We start from the raw sequence: 20,889 nt of genomic DNA, 5'->3' as shown, positions 1-20,889 counted from the left end.
TGAGAGCGTGTGTGCTACGCTTAGATATAGAGAGATGCAAAATGACTATACCACCCCTGATGAAATTCGAAATGACATCCGTGTTGAAACTATCAGGCACACACACGTACACAAGATCACGCATTCCCATTACACCTCCCTCCCGCTCTTCTTTTATAGCTCCTGGTTTGTAGTTGCTAGAAAGGGAAGAAAAGCATTCCAGGAAATAAATGAAGCCAGAAATAGCAAACTCTCTCTTGCGTATAAGTGAGAGATTAAATGATTAATGATAAACTTGTTTGTTTATAGGAAAATCTGTATTGTTTACCAGAAATACGTCTTTTCATGGAAAAACAAAGGTTTTGCCGGTAATCGCGCTTCTGATAACTCTGAACTCCGGACAGTCAGTTTAAGTATCATAAAAATTTGATAGCCCATCTTCTTCTGCAAACGCTGCAAAATCCATTTCTTTCTCTCTCTTTTTCTTTTTGGTTTGGTTGCTTCCATTAAGGGTAAAACTAAAAACTCTTCTCTAGAAGGAATGAAAATGATATGCGAGTGATAAGGAGGAATATTATGGAATGGAACCTAGATGGGGTGCGTGAGCCAATCATGCTTTTGGCTTTAAATTCCTACTACCATTTAAGTCTTCAACCCATAAGCCTCAGTTTCCGAGAAGGCTTCTTTCTCACTTGTAAAGGGTTCATCTCTTTGGTTTGAACCAATATACTTTTAGTGCAATATTGCTCTCAAACTCGATCTGAAACCACTTAGCCCTCATTTTCAGTCCTTCGACGCTTCCAGCTGCCATGCCATAAGAACCAATATCACAAGGACGAGTGGCTTGAGAGAGAAAGAGAGAGAGAGGGGGCACGCATACAGTCTTACACAGATAGAGAGAGACAGTAGGGTGACATGTGTTACCGATCTGCTAACTTGCTTCTTTCTCATTCATAAACAAACAGCACACACAGATGACAGAACTACCTTTTATTCGTCCTTTTCTTCTTTTTTTTCACTTTTACTTGGTTACTTTTGATTCTCTCTCTCTCTCTCTCTCTCTCAACCCCCAACAAACAATACTGAACACTCACCATCTAACCTAACCCTTTCACTTTCAGTCAACTCCATTTCCTCTTTCTAGTTGATATATATATATTACCCTTTCTTGAGTTACTGTTCCTTCTCCTTCTTTTCGATTGTTGTTTCTATTTGTCTTCTTCGTCTTCTTCTTGTTCTTCATCTCCTTCTTCCTCTTTAACCCTCTATCTTCTGCCCACAAACCAAAACCCAGAGCTTCTCAACCCCCCATCACCATCACCTCTCTCAGCTTTGATTCATTCCATCAACCCAAGCAATTCATGAACCAACACAGACAAACTGGTTAAGGAGGGGATCGGACAACAACCTCGTTTTCTGCTGCCTTGGCTTTCTCATGCTAAAAGACGGTGAGATCTTCTTCTTCTTCTTCTCTCTCACACACAAACACACACAGTCTTGAGTCTTTCTTTCTTTGTTTATCCGGTCATCTTATCTTTCAACAAAAACCTCATCACTTAGTTTGTGGTGTTAATTTAATACAGAATTGTGGTTTCCCAACAAGATTTCTTGTGATTATACCTACAATCTCTTATCTTCCCAACTTTTTCTGTGTTAATTAAATCCCCTCCATTAATACCAAGAATCGAATCCAGATTTCCCATCTCTCCTTTTATATTTTCAATCCCACCACCACCACACACACACACATACACACACGTCTTCTTAGGTTTAACTTCCTGAGGATAAAAATGGAAATAAACCAAAAAAATTGCAAAAAATCCTCAACAACCAAACAAGGCGATGATGGGCAAGAAACGAATTCTGTAAAAAGAAAGCAAGAAAAATTCAAAACTACTTGAAATATATTCTTAATTTTAAAATTTTAATATTCATTAAAAATATACTTTTATATTTTTAATTTTTTAAGAAAATTCTGGAAACATGTCGTTATCGACTTGACAAGGATTCTGGGAGACCGGCCCCAAACCCCATGGTTGCGCCCCTATGTCGCTATCCTTGCCCCCATGTATGTCTCTTCTGTCATACATTATCATGGATGAATGCGTGCATGATGATGATACACATGACATGTACGGTTACACACTTTTACACATATAGGACACATCGGACTCTTATTAAAAAATTGAAAAAGCAGCCAAAAAAAAGTTAGATAAAAATCTACGGTCATCGCTCTCATCATATCACCCGCCATAAATTTTATTAATTTATTAGTTTTCCTTACCTTTTAGTATGTCCCCCACCCCACCTCCCTCTCTCTCTCTCGCACGGAACCAAGCGAGCGGGAAAAATGGAAAACCCCGCCCAAACCCCACCGGTGCTTCTCCTTCTTATCTCTCTGGATTCAAATTCGTTGATTTGATTTCGAATTTTAGATGAAGACTACTACATCGACTGGATCGAGAAGCTTTGCTTTCTTTTTTTTTCTTTTTCTTGCTTAAAGTGTTTGTTTCTTTTATCTGATCTCTTTCGTTCGAGCAGGAGACTCCATGGCTGTTGCTATCGAAGGCTTCTCGATCAGGTAGAACCTAAGAATCGTTAATTTTGGTTTTGGATTGCGAATCTCTTTGCAGGTTTTGATATTTTAACGAGTGATTCGGTGGTTCAGAGGGTACGCTTCGAAGATGAGGAGTGTCAATGTGGAGAAGTCTTGGCCGTTCCATGTAGACGATAAGGAGACGATGAAGAAAGAAGAGCTCGCAGCGAAGCTTCCGCTGATGAAATGCCCGAAGTATCGGTGGTGGAAGGATGAGATGGAGGCGATGAGATCTAAATCATTTAATTCTTCTGCTAATAAGTCTGATGTTGATGATAGAGACGGTAAGAAGATTCTAGAAGCAACTGATGAGAAAGAGAAGTCGATCTCTGGCGAGAGAAACGGAGGTGTGTCGGAAAAGCTTCTGGTTTTGGTGACGGGAGATGAGGAGAAGTTGGTGATGAGTTGTCCGGTTTGTCGGAGTTTTACGGCGACGACTGTTAATGCGGTGAACGCACATATAGATGATTGTCTGGCTGAGACAACGTCGAAGGTGGATCAGCGGAGACTACAGATGAGGAAGTCTACAGAAACACAAGCAGTGACGACCAAGGTGAAGTCCAAGACGAGGAAGAGGAGATCTATTATGGAGATCTTCGCTGCTTCTCCGCAGATCGAAACTGTGAAGATCGATTGTGAAAATCGACAGGTTGTGGTTACTGAAGAGGAAGTTAATTTGAAAGTCTTGAAGAAAGCATCATCTGATGTAGTTGGAAAGAAGAAGATGAGAGAAAAGAACAAGAATTGTTCGAGAGAGGATGCGGCGATGATGACGTTGAAGCTGAAGAACATGAAGAAGAAGAAGAAGAAAAAGAAGATGAAAAAGATTGACGGCGGATTTTTCGCTCCATCATCAAGGACCATAGCAAGAGCTCCTCCTTCGGAAGTGATGAAGAAGGTGAGTGACTATTGTTGTTATTATTATTATTCGGAAAATATGTTAATTTTCTGTTTCAGATTTGCTAATTTGCTTCGTTTTTACGATACTTGATGTGGTCACTTTAGATCTTCGTTTGTTTTTGTTTCTCTCTCTTCTCTTCTTCTTTCCACTTTCTACTCAAAAAGCTGCTAATACTGTTTCAAAGTTTTTGAAGATGAAAGCGATGCGATGTTCTTGTACTCTCGTGTACATGAATTACGCATCTCTCTCTTCAGTATAAAAAGAAAAAGTTACAAACTAGGGTAAATGGGTGATGGGGTTCCATGCCGTGAAGATCCAGCACTCGATGGAATGGTGCCTGCTGCACCAGCTGTCTGGTACGGACTAGAGGTTGGGTTGATGGGGAAGTTGTCCTTGGTTTACCCAAAAGAAAAAAAAAAGATAGTTGAGCAAAATGAAAAATCTTTGCCTTCACATGATTATTTTTGTAGAATAAGCTGTGATTCAATCGGATGGCTAGTTTTCTCCTATCACATGCCTTGTTCATCACATGCAATATTGGTGAAATATGATGGGCAGTTTCAATTCTCTTAGAGAGTTCATTTAATCTTGATTCTTCTGCTTTCCCATATCAAATCGGCTTGGACGTGTGAAGAGAAATTTGTAGAAGAAACAAACATAGTATTTGAGGAATTTGATTCTGATCATCTTTTTGTTTATCTGCTCCGGATTTGGAGGATATAATCTAATTTGCAGCGGAAGTGAAAAGTTGTTTGATAATCTTTAAATATTTTTTTATGTGTTTCATGATGACGAATAAATTGTAGTTCGCATGAGTGATTTCTGGAAACTAGAGATTAGAGGACAAATATTATTCGCAAGGGTCTGGGAAAAAAGCAAGACGTTTACAACTTGTACTCTTACTGGTTGCTTGAAGTATTTGGTTTGAGCATTTATGTATTATTCTCCTTAGATTCTAATGACCTCGGAATAAAGCTTCCCTACTCGTGGATGATGGTAGTCGAGTTGTTGGTGTTTGTATTAGTAACGCAGGGATAATGACATTGCATGAAATATTGAGTCATGTCTTCAGCTGTATATGCTACTTAGGGAGTAACGAGCTAAGTTGCGCCTCCGTTTAAACAACTTTTTCACACCCTTGGATCGGACAAATGTTGTGGATCTTGGTATTTCCCAAGTATTTTGTCGATTGCATCATCTGAGTTTAGACAATCATGATCGATTGAATTCGTAGCTTTTTCCTATATCTTATCCGTCTTTGCTGCTTTGGTTTGGTCACTCTCTCTGTGTTGCGACAAAAAGTGTCATGGCAGCTAACATGGTTATAATTTTACTCATTAGCGTTTGAGCCTGGAGGATTAATGGTCAAACGCGTATTCGAGTAGTACTCTTCTGCGTTAGAACATCTTCTGTAGTCGAGAAAGAAAGTTGGATTAAGAAGCTTGAAGTTAGGATATTAACACTCTCTCTCTTGGTCCCTTTTTATTTTGAATAATAGTTATAAGTTTATTGAGATAATGAAAAGAAATCTGCAACCAAACCAGTGCACAGCAAGGATGGAATACACACGGCTACCCACTGTTACCTTTTTTGTTTTTGGTTTTTTCTTTTTTTTTTTTTGGGGGGGGGGGGGGTGGGATTGTAAACAACTTTACTATTGTTCATTTTGTCCAGTTGTTATTCCGAATTCTGGAGCATAACTTCTTTATTTTCAGGAGAGCCTTCTTTGGTTTTTATTTTTACCTTGTGTAGCTTGATGTTTGCAAGGTTAGGTAAACAGTGGGTGTAATGATATACTACTTTCCCTAGCTAGAATAGTTTTGTTTATGCTGGATATTTACATCAGATCTTGTGTTTCATACGAGTGTGTTTCTATTTTCAAAGTTAGATGTGGTAGTCTAGAGGTTCTCTATTCTAAATTGGTCTTGTCCTATTTTTATTGTTTCTTTTCGTTTAATTTATATAATTGTTTTATTTTGTGCTGATGATCCTAAGACCATATTAACTGGAAATGCCAGCATACAATTAACATTCACAAAACATTACAAAAAATGAGAAATAGAATCAAGATCTTAGATTAGTTCTATAATCACTAGCTCGTTTTACTCAGCTAAGCCATGAATTTTTGGAGAAGCAGCTTTTATGAGGTGTAAGTTCATCTGGTTTTTGTGGTAGGATTACAAGGGAAGCAACAACCTTGAATTTTCTTTAAAGATGTAACAATGAAATCATTGAACCAGTAGATAATCTCATATATATATTTTATAATGATGTGAACTGTCTATTAAATTTTCTTCATGGTGAACAACATATTGTGGACAAACTGAAAATTTTTAAAAACTCATAGTGAACTTACTAGGAATCTTTTCTGATAGCTTTGAGAAGGCTGAACCTGGGACAAGTGGAGTTCAATGGTCTGGAATCTTCTAAGTATACAACTTGCCCTTCATGCAGCTATATTCATTTCAAATATTTTTAATGCAAATATTTTTTCGTCCTTATTTCAGAAACTCTTTAGGTACAACACTTATTATTTTTAAAATTTGACTCTAAAATAAGATGTTGAGAGTGGTGTTCGCCCTTATCCTTAACTGTTCTACTTACTGTTCCTGTGTTGCCATGAGCGGTGGTAGAATTAATAATAAGACTAGAATGAATTGTTTCCAAACTCCCAGCACACTTTGTATTGCTGATTGCTGGAGTTAAGGGGTTGTTAATTGTGTTAAAATGGCTTCTACCAATCCACTATGTAACTTGATATCATTAAGAATCAATATTTTTTTTCTTAGATCTTTGATTCTTATCTATGAGAAGAAAACTTTCTATTTTTTAAAAACTTATTTCTCCATTTTTGGTAAACAAACATAAAAACAATCCTCGTACAGGAAAAACATGATGGCAGCATGTTGACTTCTGTTACTGTTGCACATAACTGAAATTATAAAAGTTAAATTTGTCCACAAGAGATGGCCTATGATCATGGTTAGATGAGTTATAAATTGGAAAAAGGAGAATTTTAATGATGCATATGGAGAGTAATAAGACTCCCAACCTGTCTGCGCAATGATTGATGTAGCATGTAGGCATTCCACCTCATGGTTAAGGAAGCAAGTAGTTATATAGACACACTACCATTTCTGGCCACAATGTTATTGTTGAAAGTTTATGGTGAGTTTCATTCTAAATGAGAGGTCTGGGAGTTTCTAGCTCTGTTGGGAGTCATTATCTATTATTTTTTATTCCATTTGGACAAATTTGTCATTCCATGAGATCTAGTTGTTCATTGAAATTTAAAGTACAAATGGAGTGTTTATAGAACAAATTAGGGAAAAGTGTGTTTTTCATTTGGCATGACAAAAGATGGCATTGGAGCTGATTGATCCCATGTGACATAGTGATGAACATCTACATATGTTGGTGTTATACAACTTATCGCTACTTTTAATGTATGAACCTCAATATCTCATCTTCTTGGAAACTCTTACATTGTTACTTTGTGAAGCGATCAAATATCTTATCTCACTTCAACCTTTAGGCCGTAGAGAAACGTTGTTAAATTTTGTGTTCAATCCCACATTACCTGGTTGATCTATATGACTACAATTCCAGTTACCCAGAATCAAGAAAAAGTTAATTGAGCATAAACTATGGAATTGTTGTTGCTGATGAGAAAAAAAAGAAGGAAGTAAATTTTTTTATTTATTCTTTTTTCTTATTTCTTTGTAAAAATTGATGGTATTAGAAAGTTGCTAACTCTCAGTAATTAACCTCCTTCAATTAGCTGTCATATGCCTATTTTCTACAGGAGAAAGGTTCAAATGAGAATGTTCTATTTGAGAATACCCTTATTGATTGACATAAATAATGGGTCCATCATTTATTTCAATTTAACATTAGTAAAAAACAGTTTTACGTGAGACTAATCTCAAGGGAATCAGAAGCTTGGACTGCCATACAGTTGCTTATTTTTTAACTCCAATACTGCTGCTAATGAGTTGTCCTTGAAGGGATTCTTTCCTCCTTATCCCCTTTATGCAAGCCTTCACAACATGGGAAATTAAGGCCTAGATCAATGACTGCCATGGTTATGTTTGTAGTTGATATGGTTTTGCCAAAACACATACTGAGAGGCCATGTACTGTGGCGACTGGCAAGTGAATTGGCAAATGTTGGTATCAGCAATCAGGTTTTTTTTGTCAGGAATGTGAACCACCTTTTGTTAGGACTTTAGTTTGGTTGCCATGGACTGCCATTTGCCTATGTAGAAATAAAATGTCAAATTTTTTTCCAGAAAAAAGTATTTCTAATTTTTAAATAGGCTAGAGATATCTGGTGTGACATATTATAGATTGGAACTCATGTTTCTCCTCACTAGAGTGCACATAAACTACGTACAATTCCTTGTCTTGTAGAACAACATAGGGTAGACTAAAGAGGTATCTGATTGTTGATTGATTCAAGACTTCCTATATAGTCAAGTCAACCTGGTTGAAGACTGAAGATCCTAGAGACAATTTGTTTTGCATCAGGATACTTTCCATCTTTTGCAATTATTGAAGAATTTTAGAATATGTCAAATTACTCATTCAGTAGTAAATGCTTCAAATTTTTATTCTCCAAGAATTTAAAATATATGATAGCAATGTTGCACACCTAATGTGCATTACTAAATGGAGCTATGTAAATGCTATTGTTGACCTGTTTTCATGCTCTCCTGCAATGTTTATGCTCAACCAACCTGGAAATCTGTCAAGTGGTAACACAGCTTAGGAAAGTGTTGTATAATTTTTTGTGCCAGTTGATAGCATTATATTTTTCATATCTATTGTCTTACCATGTAGCTTCAACAGCTTATGATGCTCCAGTGTTTCATGTGAAACTTAAGTCAATATTGCTCACAATTTCAAAGAGTTGTACTAATGTGGCATGATACATTGTCTTAAACAGGAGAAGATTCATAAATTCAAAGTTTTGTCTCCAGTTGATTTTTGTGGACAAGAAAAGGTTTCTTTACATGATAAGTGGTCTAAAAAGGAAAAACCATCAAGGATGAAAAGTTTACCTACACAAAAAAAGGACAAAGTCATGCAAACTTCCAAGTTACCTGTAAGGCAACCGCAGCAGGACCCATTTCCTGGTCATAGCATTCTGAAGAGTTGTGCAGATGTCACTTCCATCCCGAATAACTCTGCCATAAGCAGTTTTCAAGGAGGTGATAAGACAAATTCTTGCCATGTTGAACAATCAGACAAGCATGTCAGGTTTTCCAGTCATGACGAGATACATGGACCAACAAAGATACAGTATTCTTCTGCTGATTGGCCTCAGTTGCATAGCCTTTCCAAGGAATTTTCAGATGTCATGGCTGCTCTACCAATGAGGAACTCTATGGAAACTGATAGAGATTTGCATGCTGCTGGAGTGGCTTTAGATGTGGATAGAGGTAGTGGTGATGTTTCTACTGAAACTTCCAGCCGATCAACGCATGAAAATATATGCTTGGATGATGGTCATAGTCATTTTTCTATGATGGCAATTCCAAGTCCACATAATAAGAGCAGCCAAGATAGAGAAGAAACCTGCACAGACAGATTTGTAGACTTAAACCAGGTTTCAAATGATTATTTGTTCATGTATCATCAAGAAAACTCAAATGAATCTCAGACTCTTTCTTTTGCCAGCATTCCAAAACTTGAATCTACTTTGACAGAGAGTTTTAAACCCAATTCCGAATCTCAAGCAGATGAGAGTGTTCAAAGTGAACCCCACACTGGCAGAAATGTGGCTGAACTTACTGCAACGACCTCACTGGAAAATGCAAATGCATCTTTACAGCCTTCAACATCTTGTTCAGAAATGAATGCAGAAACAAATGGGAGGTGTCAATTTCTATCGCAAGTTTCCAAAGAGACCTGTAGTGGTTGTGATTTGCTCTACCAGTCATTGCATCATATATCTTCTAAAGAACTAATGTCAAGCATATGTTCCTCAGTTGAGTGGAAGAAGCAAAGAGAATCTGTATTCAGTGACAGATGTGTTATGGATAATTCTATTGGACTGCCTCTTAATTCACAAGGTGAATTTATCCAGTGGCATTCAAGTGCCAAAGGGGGTTTTAACCTGGTAAAGCCAAGTGCAACAGTGGGTTCTGCCAGCGACTTCCAACTGCTTAATTTTGTGCGGCCAAATAGTCCTGCCAGTTACCTGGGTATGAAAGATAGGAACTATGCTGAGGCAGCACTTCGAAATGACAAATTTAAAGTTCTTCCCAGGCAGAATCACCAACAAAAGAGCTCTCAGTCATCTTTATCATCTAAGTTAGGTACCAGTGAAATACAAAATACTGGACAAGCAGAAGTCCACTGGCAAGATTTGGTGAAGAGAAACAGTCACTCCGTCAGTCAGTTGGTTTCAGACAGACAGGTCACAGACTTCTCTTTCCAAAGGTGTGGACAGTATGACCAAACTCACAACCGAACTGAAAAGGAAAAGATTCAACCTGAGAAGAATTCAGAGTGCATGTTTCCAAATGCCACTCGACCAACAATGCGGTTGATGGGTAAAGATGTTACAGTTGGCATAAATAACAAAGATGTCCAAGGTTTTGAGAATGGCAGGACATCTGCTGGCACCATGACAGAGAATCGACTTACCTCCACTGTCTCTGACAACCCTTCATTGAAGAGGCAATTTCAGCAGGAAAGGATTGTGCTTCCCTACTCAGGAAAAACAAAAGAAACCATTACTCCTTCATTGGAAACTCAAAGCAGTCCATCCTTGGGAAGTACTTTTCCAATGAAAGCTGCAGATCCTGCATTTGCTCACCCATACCTCAACTGGCAGATGTATGTAAGACAGCAAAACAGTCTCCCCTTGATCAGGGAAAATGCCAGTGCCAAGCTACATTCTTTTCTGCATCCTCTACCTTCCCATACATTGCTAAATAAGAACTCCAATTTTCAGCAACCCACCAACTCTGGAACTGAATCTCTTAAAATGAGCTCTCAGGTACCAGTTGCAGAAGCTGCATCTTTCAATGCTTCTCAGCATCTTTTGAATTCTGCCCAAGTCAATTGTAACCAGAGACTACCTCATGGAATAAAATCTGCTTTCCATTTTCCTCTAGTAAATCAGGAATGTCGAGCAAATGTTCAATCTTCATGGCCTGATAGCTCTTCTCAGAAGCTGCCACAATGGCTTCTGAATGCAAAACAGCACAAAGAAGCAAACCTCACTTCTTCTCACTCATATTCTGGTGCAAGTTCTGATCACCCACACACCATTTCTGGAACTAATTTCTCAGCCACTCCTATGTATTATAACACATCAATGGTAGCTTATCCCCACCATGCCAGCACCTTTCACCCTCAGAAGCAGAGTCCAACTGGTCCTGACCCCTTTTTCCACCCTGAACTCATCCCAGCTCTTCGAGGATGCAAACCTACTTCTGTCATCAATGCAAGCCATAGAAATAAGATGAAAGACAAGGATGGGGAACAGTCTAAACACTTCCATCTTATGGTTTCCGACAGTGTCAAGATAGCCAAAAAGAGGCCTGCAGATGAAACTGGTAATTCAGCAAATGCAATGAAGAAACCTTACTTAAAAATGCAAGGGAACCCAAGTGCTGTGAGGGAATTGAATAAAAGAATAAATATAGGTGGTTTTGCACAATGTATTGGAGCAGCTGATTTTGATGCATTCAGGGATAAAACTATGGATTTTGGACATTCACTGTCGGAGATCCAAAAGAGTGGATTTAGAGGCTCATCTGATATCAGTGGTTATGCAAAATGTAACACAGGAGAAACGGACTTTGATGCATTCAGCGATAAAGCTAGGGGTCTAGGACATTCACTGCCAGAGATCCAAAAGGCTGGATTCAGAGATTCATCATGTCTTAAACCTTTTAAACAGGATGGTATGGTCAGAGCAGGTCCCATTAAACTAAGTGCAGGTGCAAAACACATTCTAAAGCCAAGTCAAAACATGGATCGCGATCAACCTAGGCCAACTCATTCAACCGTACCTTTTGAAGCAGTTACTGATTCTGATAAGATTTCAGAATTTCAGAAGTCAGCGCAGATATATAGATTTTGAGAGTAAGTTCAACTAATCTGTGTGGTTATTATATTGTTGGTTTTTCATATTAAATTCATGATTTGTAAGTCTTTTCTTTTGTTTTTTCAAAGGAAGGTTTCCAGTCAAAGACATAAAGTAAAGCATTGCTAGCCAATGAAAACTGACTTTCTCAAGTCCAGCTTTTTGAGCGATGAGATAGCTCCAATCATATGATAGAAAATGACTATCTAAGCTTCATCAAAGATGTATCAATGAATTATGCTTTAGAGTCAGTTGCCTTTGTCAGGTAATCAGTTACTGGTCTAAGAAGTGTAATATTATAGAAGCAATAATTTATATCTTAAGTATATTGATATTTTGTTGACAATATGAAGTTCTTTTAGTTTTTATTCTGACCTGAAGTTAATATTGATAGTCCATTAGATTGAGAGGATTATGAAATTCCTATTATTCTTTTGAATATCAAGAAATGAACAGGTGTCCTCTGATTGATTTAGGTAAGACTAACATAGTGAAAATCCTTAATGCTCTGCTTTTTACATAGTTGGACTACTTATATGCTTTGAAGACTCATTTTGCTCCAATATTCTGTACATAGGAGTAATCTATTTGACTATTAATTGGGTTTTTATATTTGACTGTGTTCATGAGTAAATTTGTGGAAGAGAAATCATAGGAAAAACCACAACATGTATTGGGCTCTCAGCTTAAAATTGAGATGCAGAAGAATACATGTGTCCCTGTACGGGAATGTCAGGAAAAAAAACCTGCTGTTAAAAATGAGATTTCCCAATCTGTATCAATTCTCTCCCAAACTTGAGAATTATATGCCATTCCAGAGTGCCTCAAATCATAAATATGGTGAGCATGTCCTTGCTGGAGGCCTTACATGAGAAAATTAGCCTGTCTGACTTTTATCTTGATGTAGGAAGTTTGATCATTCCAGACTCTTGTGGATTTAATATTACTAAGTGGCAGAGGGCAGGAATTATCTACTGCCATCTGCTACTGTTCTATAATATGAATTTAGTTAAATACTGGATTTAAACACAGAAATAGTACTGGATGAATCTGTTGAGTTGTATTCCACCACTGGAGGAATATGAGGGGAAGTTAATCTACCTGCATATTTCAAGACAATGCAACAAGCAATCTGAGAAGGATATATATTTCTATTTTATTAATATTAATAGCACCAAAAAATATTTTATTAACATTCATAAACCTGTTACATGAGTCATTGTTTATCAGTTACAGAATCTCTTAGTTCTATATTTTGTAATCTTTCTCTTGCCTTGTATAATTCTTTCCTTATGAAGACCTAACTTGTATAGGTCCAATTCTTCTGTATTTATTCCCATTCAAATTAATACAACATACAGAGTTTTACCAAAGTTCACATGGTATCAGAGACTGACCTGCTGTGATTGCACCCTTCGTGTATTGATCACTCCTACCCTGCCGAGATTGCATCTGTTCTGTTTCTGAATGTTGTCTGTTGCCGCAGCTTTCTACCCTTCAATGTTGTTGCCATCTACCGTTGCTACTGTTGTAACCCCTGAACCTGCCACCCACTACAATCTCTGAATCGGCATCTCTCTCATCATCGTATCTCTTGCCCCTGCTCATGAGCTTCCTACCGAAGCCCCCTTCCTTCTGCAACTGAGTATTGTGCTCTACAACCCACTACTACCCTCAATCGCACAGGCAAACCCCCAAATCCCCCTGCACCCACAAACCCTCAACCCCCGCCCACAACTCCAGCCTCTAGCTCCTGTCTGTGACTCCGTCTAATTGGAACCCTCCTTCCACGGGCAACCTCCTCCTCCCTACAACCCACATACAGTCACAGTCCCTGTCTGTGACTCCAGCCACTGTCCCCTCCTTATTGCATCCCCATCCACTGCCTGCTAGAACCCTCCTCCCTCCCGCAACCTCCTCCTCCCTATAACCCACCAACAGACACTTAAATCTGCCCACAACATCCTGCTTTGTAAAGCTCTCTACAACCTCCTCCTCCGCAAATCTGCCAGTGCAATCTCACTACAATCTCCTTAACAAATCTCTCTTGACCAATCCTCCCCCAAATATCAACCGCCACGCATAAACCATCACCAGTAACCTATCACCCATCACCCGTCGCCCATAACCTATGACCTGTCACACGTAATACGTCACCCGTCACATGTAACCTGTAATCTGTACCCCATAACTTGTAACTCATAACCCAACACCTGTAACCTTTAACCTATCACCTGTAATCCATAACCCATCATCCATAACCTACACCCATCACCATAACCTGTAACCCAACTCCACTTATTGCATCCTCAGATACTATTCTTGGTCTGCTTAAGACTCCTATTGGCCAAGTTGTTTTGACCAACGTTCATTGCTACTATTGTGATGCAATGGGTCATCTGAAGAAGTATCATTGTCCCAATAGGAAAATAATGGACTAGTCCCCATTCAACGACAAACACAACTTACAACTGTCTCACCTCCACAATCACATGTCTCGTCTAACCTCGAGTCTCACACTGTTAGTCACTCTGGCTACTTCTTGGCAGTTGAAGTTCATGAGCTTATTAATATGGCCTTGTCCACTCTCGGTAATCGTTCTTCTGATACTTCTCTATTTGCTACTTTAGGTATCTCTTCTTGGTTTATTGATTTAGACGCTTCTAATAACATGACATTAAACCTTGTGTATTCTCTGATTCTGTTCCGATAACAAAGTCCTTTGATATGTATTGTTGATGAAATAATTTGAATGCTAGTTGTATTGGTATTATTCAAACAACTAATCATATATATCCCGTAACCCAACTCTGCTTCCTTATGGTACCCTCAGATACTATTCGTGGTTCACCTAGGACTTTTATTGGCCAAGTTGTTTTGATCAACGTTCGTTGCAACTACTGTGATGCAATAGGTCATTTGAAGTATCATTGTTCCAATAAGAAAAATAATGGACTAGTGCCCATTCAACGACAACCACAACATACAATTGTCGCGCCTCCAACAATCATCTGACCTCAGGTCTCACACTGTTTTTCACTCTGGCTACTTCTCGGCAGTTGACATTAGGAGCTTATTAATATGGCTTTGTCCACTCTCAGTCATTGTTCTTCTAACACGACTCTGTTTCTACTCCAGGTACCTCTTCCTAGTTTATTGACTCAGACGCTTATACTAACATGACATTAAACCTTGTCGTATTCTCTGATTCTATTCTGATAGCAAAGTCTCCTTTGATACATACTGCTGATGGAAATGATTTGAGAGTTGGTCATATTGGTGTTATTCAATCAACTAATCATATATTTGTTTCCTATGTTTAAGTGCCGCCGAGATCAAATGAAAGTATGATGAATTCACCTTGTAGCTGACAACCAAGATTTGGAATGAGTGCATGAAGTAGTATTTTGTTGCTAGAAATGAAAATACTACACTCCATCTCTTTATGTGTTGGTGTTGTGCATGTATCCACCGTTGGTTCCCAAATTAAGTGGACAAGTGTAGAATTAGAGGAAGGAATCATTTTCTCAAGAATGCATCAACATATACTAGAAAAAGTGAGTGTTCTTCAAGTTGGTTATAAGGAATAATTCCAAGATTCTGTCGACTCACCTTGGTACTCGTTAGCATTTCGATGGGGAACTCATGGACAAGGGTTATCTTTGAGCAAAGAAAGAGGCCGATTGTATTTGAATCTGACATATCATTGGTTGACTAGATTTCTTAGGGTATGTCTGTCTCATATGAATCACAACCCGATTTAAGTTCCTCAAATGAGTCAGAACTTGATGCAAGATCCTTATCCAAAAAATTGTAGAGAAGGGGATGTTCAAATTCGGTGTCATCGTCGGCTTCCTCACCTAAGTAGTCATTGAAAATGGGATGTTCATAATTGTTGCCATTCTCGACTACCTCATCTAGGTAGTCATCAAATATTTGATGTTTAAAAGGCTCGTATTCATCACTTTCTTATCGAGGTAGTCGTCGAAAATTGGATGTGGGCGTTCATCGACACAATGCACGACCTCTATTGTTTAGGTCATATCGCCTTCGCCTAACCTCGGATTGATGTGTTTCTTGAAGCATTGGAACACGATGTAGGGATGAGAAAATAAATCTATGATGGAATTCCGGGTTGGATCAATTTGGGCTTCAATTGCTTTTACATTGCGGAATGGGCTTACATCAAGGGCCTTCCAACTTTCAGTCAAACATATGATATGCTTATTACTCGGGAGAATTTCTTGATCCCATGAATAGTAAATACCATCGAACTTACCGCCATCACAACATCTCATGGTCATGGACAAGGAGGTAGTGCTCGTTTTTCTTTCAATCGAGGTCGTGGTACACCCAAACGTAAATCATTTTGTAGTAATGGTTTCTCAAATCCTCAAAATCGTGGTAGAGGTACTCCCTTTTTTACTCATAATACAAAAAATTGACCTCATACCATATGCCGAATTTGTGGCAAGCCAAATCACTCGACGCTCAATTGTTATAATCGTTATAACCAGACATTCCAAACAGTCAATGTTCCTTAGCCCTTTGCAAGGTTGAGCCATACTGATAACTCTTGGTATCCAGATACAGGGGCTACCAACCATATGACAGTAGATGCCAATAGCTTGGCACATCGTTCAGATTATCAAGGCTCAGATCAGGTGGTAGTTGGGAATGCGGCTCTAGTCTTCCGATTCATGGTGTGGGTAAGGTCTCATTGCATACTAGTGCTGATCAGTCTTTTGCTCTCAATGACGTACTTCATGTTCCTCATATTCAAAAGAACTTATTATTTGTGGCCAAGTTTACTGAAGATAATCGCTATATTTTCAAACTTGATGCATTTAGTTTACTGGTTTAAGGATTATTGACGTATATAGAGTCCCATCATGTCAATGGAAACTCTATATACTGTTGTGCAAGCTCTTTCTATTCTAGGATTCCTTTCCTATTTGGTTTATTATCACATGTACAATTCCATTGTGAATCGTCTAGGGTTAATTATGACCATTTCCTCTTGTATAAATATTTATAGATTATTAATGAAGATATAACTGAGAATTCTCGGATCTAATAAGGATCCGACAGACATGAAGAACACTCTTTAAGAATAAAGGAGACTTATATCTACTGTCAAGGGTGGACATGCTCAGTGTTTTTATGGTGTTTGGACCTCATTGGGAAAGCCAAAAATGGCATAATCGGTTGGGACATCCTAACTGACAGATTTTAAATTTTCTACAACAATCACAATAGTTACCCTTTTCTAGTCATAGAAGTTTTATGGATTTTTGTTCAAGCTGTTTGGCTGGTAAAGCTCATAACTTACCTTTTGAGAATTCTTCTTCTGTTATAACACACCCTTTGGAATTGTTGCATTTGGATTTATGAGGACTTACTTCTGTCATTGCTCGAATTGGCCAATAGGTACTATTTATTAATCGTGGATGATTTTACTCGATTTAATTGGATATTCCCTTTGTTGTGGAAATTGGATACTATTATTTCTTTTCTTCCTTTCGTGCTTTTGGGGGAGAATTTGTTCGGACATAAGATTAATAGTCTACAAACTGATGGTGATCTTGAATTTACTGGCCGGAGGATCTTTCTCTAATTTTCTTCAACAACGCTGTATTTTTCATCGTGTTTCGTGTTCATGTACACCTCAACAAAATAGAGTAGTTGTGGGAAGGAAACATCTACATATTGTTGGAACAAGTCTTTCTCTTTTATATCATGCTCACATGTCTAAGCGTTTTTTGGGTTGATGCTTTTCGGACTAGATTATATTATTGATTGGTTACCTACTTTAACATTGAACAAGAGGTCTCCTTATGAAGTCTTGTTTCATGCTCAGCCTAATTACCATTTACTTCGAGTTTTTGGCTCTATATACTATCTATCCTCTTATGCGAAAGCAGGGGTAAGGCGCGGCTTACATTATGACCCTCCCCAAATCCTGCAGTGGCGAAAACCTCATGCACTGGGTACGCCCTTTATACTATCTTCGATCTTATGCGACCTTATAATCATGATAAGTTGGATCCTCGGTCTAGACCATGTGCTTTTCTTAGATATTCTTGTGGTTTTGAAGGTTACAATTTCTTTGATCCAATCACTGATCGCATTTATATGTCTCGTCATGTGATTTTTTATGAGATACATTTTTATTATTCAACAGTAACAAGGATTCTAATAACCGGTTTTTCAGTTAAAATAAACAATATATATATATATATAGTGTATATTTAGCGAAGGTCGTGGCTCGTGCTTCGTGTGTTGGTCAAGTGTTCATTTGTTGAATGCTTGATCACGAGTTCAAGTCCTGGAAACAACCTCTTTGGAAAAAACAGAGGTAAGACTGTGTAACATTGACCCTCCTCCTCAGACCGGGTCCAATACATGAACTTCACTTGGAGTGCATTTTGAGCGGTGTACGTACATCACTAGTCCGTATGTTTGTATCTGGTGGAAATAAAGCATCTTGCAGCTGGCTATATATATATATATATATATCTACCCTACTTCTCAAATAAATAGGACCCAAGAAGTAAGAAGTAGTTGGGTGAATTATGTAGCCTAAGTACGCATTGTTCTCTTTGAAGCCCCATAAAGTTAGGGAATTGATAGCTATGATTTTACAAGGAATAATAAATGAACTATGCAGCCTTCTTTATGAACTAATATTTACTTTCTTCCATAATGATGCTTCATGGAAAAGAAAAGAAAAAATTCCAAGTAGTTTTCACTCGAACAGTAAAAGGTGGGTCTTTGGCTGTAAAGGAGACCACATAGAAGACCAAATGGCACAAAGTGGCATGGAATTGAAATTTTGTGTGTGATATGAGAATGTTCCCAGATAGTGGGAATCCCACCGAGAGGCTAAAAAGTTGCGAAACATATATAATGTACAGTGGTCTCTTAAGTATTATTCCATCTGATTAAACTATCTTTTCCATCAAAATTAATTTTAAGAAAGGAAAAAAGAAAATACCTCATCGATCTGATGGTCCTAAGATTTGAAAAAAAGACAATTATTATTATATGTTGATCTGCTGATAATGTAAGCATGATGAAGAACAAAGTAAAGTAATGAGTCTCTTTCATCTTTTTTCCTTGGTGAGTTTCACTGTTATTTATGTTAATAGCTTTAAACAGTACATTGATGTGGATGTTGTAGTCTTCATCAGAGATCTTAATTCTCATGGATTCTGGGACTCAGCCTATTTTGATTTTACAGGTTTTTCAAGTATTAACATTAAAAAAAAAGAAAAGGGAAAGGGTTCTTTGAAGTTTGAGCATATATGAGGGGTAGCAAACACCTCCTCCTCACATGGAATTTTCTGAGAAGAGAAAAAATATAATTAAAATTTGAATGTGAGTAGACATACCCTATGCCTCATGTTTAGAGAAACTTTTCCTTTAAAAAAATGATCGAGTTTTCCTTCACCCATTCACCGTGGGTTAGGAGAGAGCAGCGAATGGGTTTTTTGTGAACCATAGGATGGTGGATGAACCATCCTCTATGGGTGGAGCAAAACTTAGTCCCAAAAGAATATAAAAATTTATCAAATCCAAGGAAAAAAAAGAAATACAAAACCAATCTGAGAAATTAAATCAGCAACAATATCAAACCAACGCGAAACAAGGGGTGGTTCAACACGTACACAAAGCCGGTAACAAAGATATGCAGATAGGCATGAATTGAAGAGAAATATTTCATCTGAGATCAAAATGATTTTGGAATTACCTCTGCAATTACATGATATCCATCACAAAGACCTCAATCATTCGAGTTCAGCCACCCTAAAAATTTAGGTTTACTTCTTTGCTACCAGCATTTGTTCGCAAGAACCTACCATTGAATTTGAAATGTGGAGGTACAGTATAGTAGCCAAACAGGTAGAAGGATTTGATGTTTATTTAAAGCCAAACAAAGCAGCATAAAAACATTTTCATGAACATATCAGATGGAGATGTCTCTTTTGACAAGAAAAACATTATTATTAATTATTCTTCTTCTGCCTTTAAAAAAAAAAAAAAAAAAAAAAGATATGCACAGCCCATATACACATTGTGCAGAATCCCTCTTAACTCAATAAATTGCACAGTAGGAGGAGCATATATAAAGTAAAGAATTGATCTATCTCTCTAGCGTCTCTTTGCTTCCTTCTCAGCCTGAAAATATGACAAAAACAAGAACAGAGTTATATAGTGTTTTCAAGTTTCCATGGACTCTTGTTCATAGTTTGTTTAATCTCATACCGCTTTGATAACCCGATCGAAGGCCTCTTGTCCATTTTTCGCAATATATCGCTCGACGGACTTCCTGGCGTCGAGGCTCATCATCTGAATAACCTTCCGGTGTTCTTCAGGATAATTATCATTCACCACTCCCCCAATCTTTACATATTTCCTCACGAAATTCTCGTAAATATAAGCAGCTCCATTAAAGATTGGTAATACCAACCACATGCAACATACAAGTTTGATGTATGGCCAAAGTGGAAACCTAGCTTGTACATAAAGCATGATAATTTTGAGTTACTTAGTTAGTTAGTTATATATATGAACACAAAAACCTAGCTTGAATTGAACATATATTATTAATTGTTTAATTACCAAGCTAGAACTTTCCAGCAAGACAGCTCAAAAAGTGTGATAAAAGAGTAGAGAATCCAATATGTCAGCCATTGCTGATCGTCTAGGGTTGAAGGGCTCTCAATAGCTCTCATAGAAGAATATCTGTTCATGGAGTAGTAGTCATATTAATCAATTTATAGAAACAACAACTCCAAAAAAAAAAATCAATTATATGTAATTATGGAATATGGTCACTTACAATGGATAAAGCAGCATCACTCCAGGCCTGTATCAAAAAACCAAAAACCAAACACAGCTTTAAGATCTTAAGAGACTCATGAATATAATAATAAGCAAATACATAATTTCTTGTCAGAAATTTCTCTCTACTTACCCAACTAATGAATCGAAATTCCTCGCAACAGTTCCTAAGAAACCCATTGTACAAGTAGTACGTACAATTCTGTTTTTAGCTTCCAAATTGATTTCTGGTGAGTTGATGATGAGAAGGAGATGTGTCAAGGTTTATAAGGGAATGGGAAGGGTCAACTGGTAAGTTAAGCATTTCTTTTCCTCTTGCAAGAAGGAAATAAGGAGACAATAGAAAGAGAGTAAGACAAGGAGGAAAAGTACTACAAATTAAAGACTACGTGAGTGTAACACGCACACGTACCCTTCAGGTTGCTTTCTTAGAAGCCAACCAACTTTGTGCATGGGATGGGAT

The 20,889-nt window shown here is 37.8% G+C and overlaps 2 protein-coding genes and 1 long non-coding RNA gene across 4 annotated transcripts; 1 reads left to right on the top strand and 2 right to left on the bottom strand.

Annotated features, from left to right (window-relative positions):
* Positions 1–1,020: 1,020 nt before the first annotated feature.
* On the bottom strand, positions 1,021–13,251 carry LOC122652216. The gene is made up of 3 exons (XR_006331569.1): positions 13,242–13,251; positions 2,288–2,433; positions 1,021–1,040 (listed from the first exon to the last, which is right to left on the bottom strand). It is a non-coding gene; the product is annotated as an uncharacterized LOC122652216 (long non-coding RNA).
* On the top strand, positions 2,339–11,999 carry LOC122652215. 2 transcript variants are annotated; one of them, XM_043845897.1, is made up of 4 exons: positions 2,339–2,560; positions 2,648–3,473; positions 8,424–11,578; positions 11,669–11,999. In XM_043845897.1, the coding sequence occupies exons 1-3, from the start codon at positions 2,529–2,531 to the stop codon at positions 11,574–11,576; spliced, it is 4,011 nt and encodes a 1,336-aa protein (XP_043701832.1). In that variant the 5' UTR covers positions 2,339–2,528; the 3' UTR covers positions 11,577–11,578; positions 11,669–11,999. The 2 variants fall into 2 exon arrangements, with proteins under 2 accessions (XP_043701832.1, XP_043701831.1); XM_043845896.1 differs by having other exon boundaries at positions 2,340–2,560; positions 11,673–11,999.
* A 6,424-nt stretch (positions 13,252–19,675) lies between the features above and the next one.
* On the bottom strand, positions 19,676–20,645 carry LOC122651390 (HVA22-like protein f). The gene is made up of 5 exons (XM_043844770.1): positions 20,560–20,645; positions 20,425–20,451; positions 20,205–20,327; positions 19,848–20,094; positions 19,676–19,760 (listed from the first exon to the last, which is right to left on the bottom strand). Exons 1-5 carry the CDS (start codon positions 20,604–20,606, stop codon positions 19,734–19,736), a joined length of 471 nt encoding a protein of 156 aa, XP_043700705.1. The 5' UTR covers positions 20,607–20,645; the 3' UTR covers positions 19,676–19,733.
* Positions 20,646–20,889: the final 244 nt, after the last annotated feature.

This window comes from Telopea speciosissima, chromosome 2, assembly GCF_018873765.1.
Source record: "Telopea speciosissima isolate NSW1024214 ecotype Mountain lineage chromosome 2, Tspe_v1, whole genome shotgun sequence".
NCBI lineage: Eukaryota > Viridiplantae > Streptophyta > Magnoliopsida > Proteales > Proteaceae > Telopea > Telopea speciosissima.
Note: the sequence above shows the minus strand (reverse complement) of the source record. Positions and strands in the feature narration are given on the sequence as shown.

Bases quoted from the DNA above. Each gene is read 5' to 3' on its own strand.
- LOC122651390 (XM_043844770.1), bottom strand. From the start codon at position 20,606: ATGGGTTTCTTAGGAACTGTTGCGAGGAATTTCGATTCATTAGTTGG. The intron at 20,452-20,559 runs GTAAGTAGAGAG...TTTTTGATACAG, and splicing joins AATTTCGATTCATTAGTTGG to GCCTGGAGTGATGCTGCTTT. The intron at 20,328-20,424 runs GTAAGTGACCAT...CTCCATGAACAG, and splicing joins GTGATGCTGCTTTATCCATT to ATATTCTTCTATGAGAGCTA.
- LOC122652215 (XM_043845897.1), top strand. From the start codon at position 2,529: ATGGCTGTTGCTATCGAAGGCTTCTCGATCAG. The intron at 2,561-2,647 runs GTAGAACCTAAG...TCGGTGGTTCAG, and splicing joins ATCGAAGGCTTCTCGATCAG to AGGGTACGCTTCGAAGATGA. The intron at 3,474-8,423 runs GTGAGTGACTAT...TGTCTTAAACAG, and splicing joins CTTCGGAAGTGATGAAGAAG to GAGAAGATTCATAAATTCAA.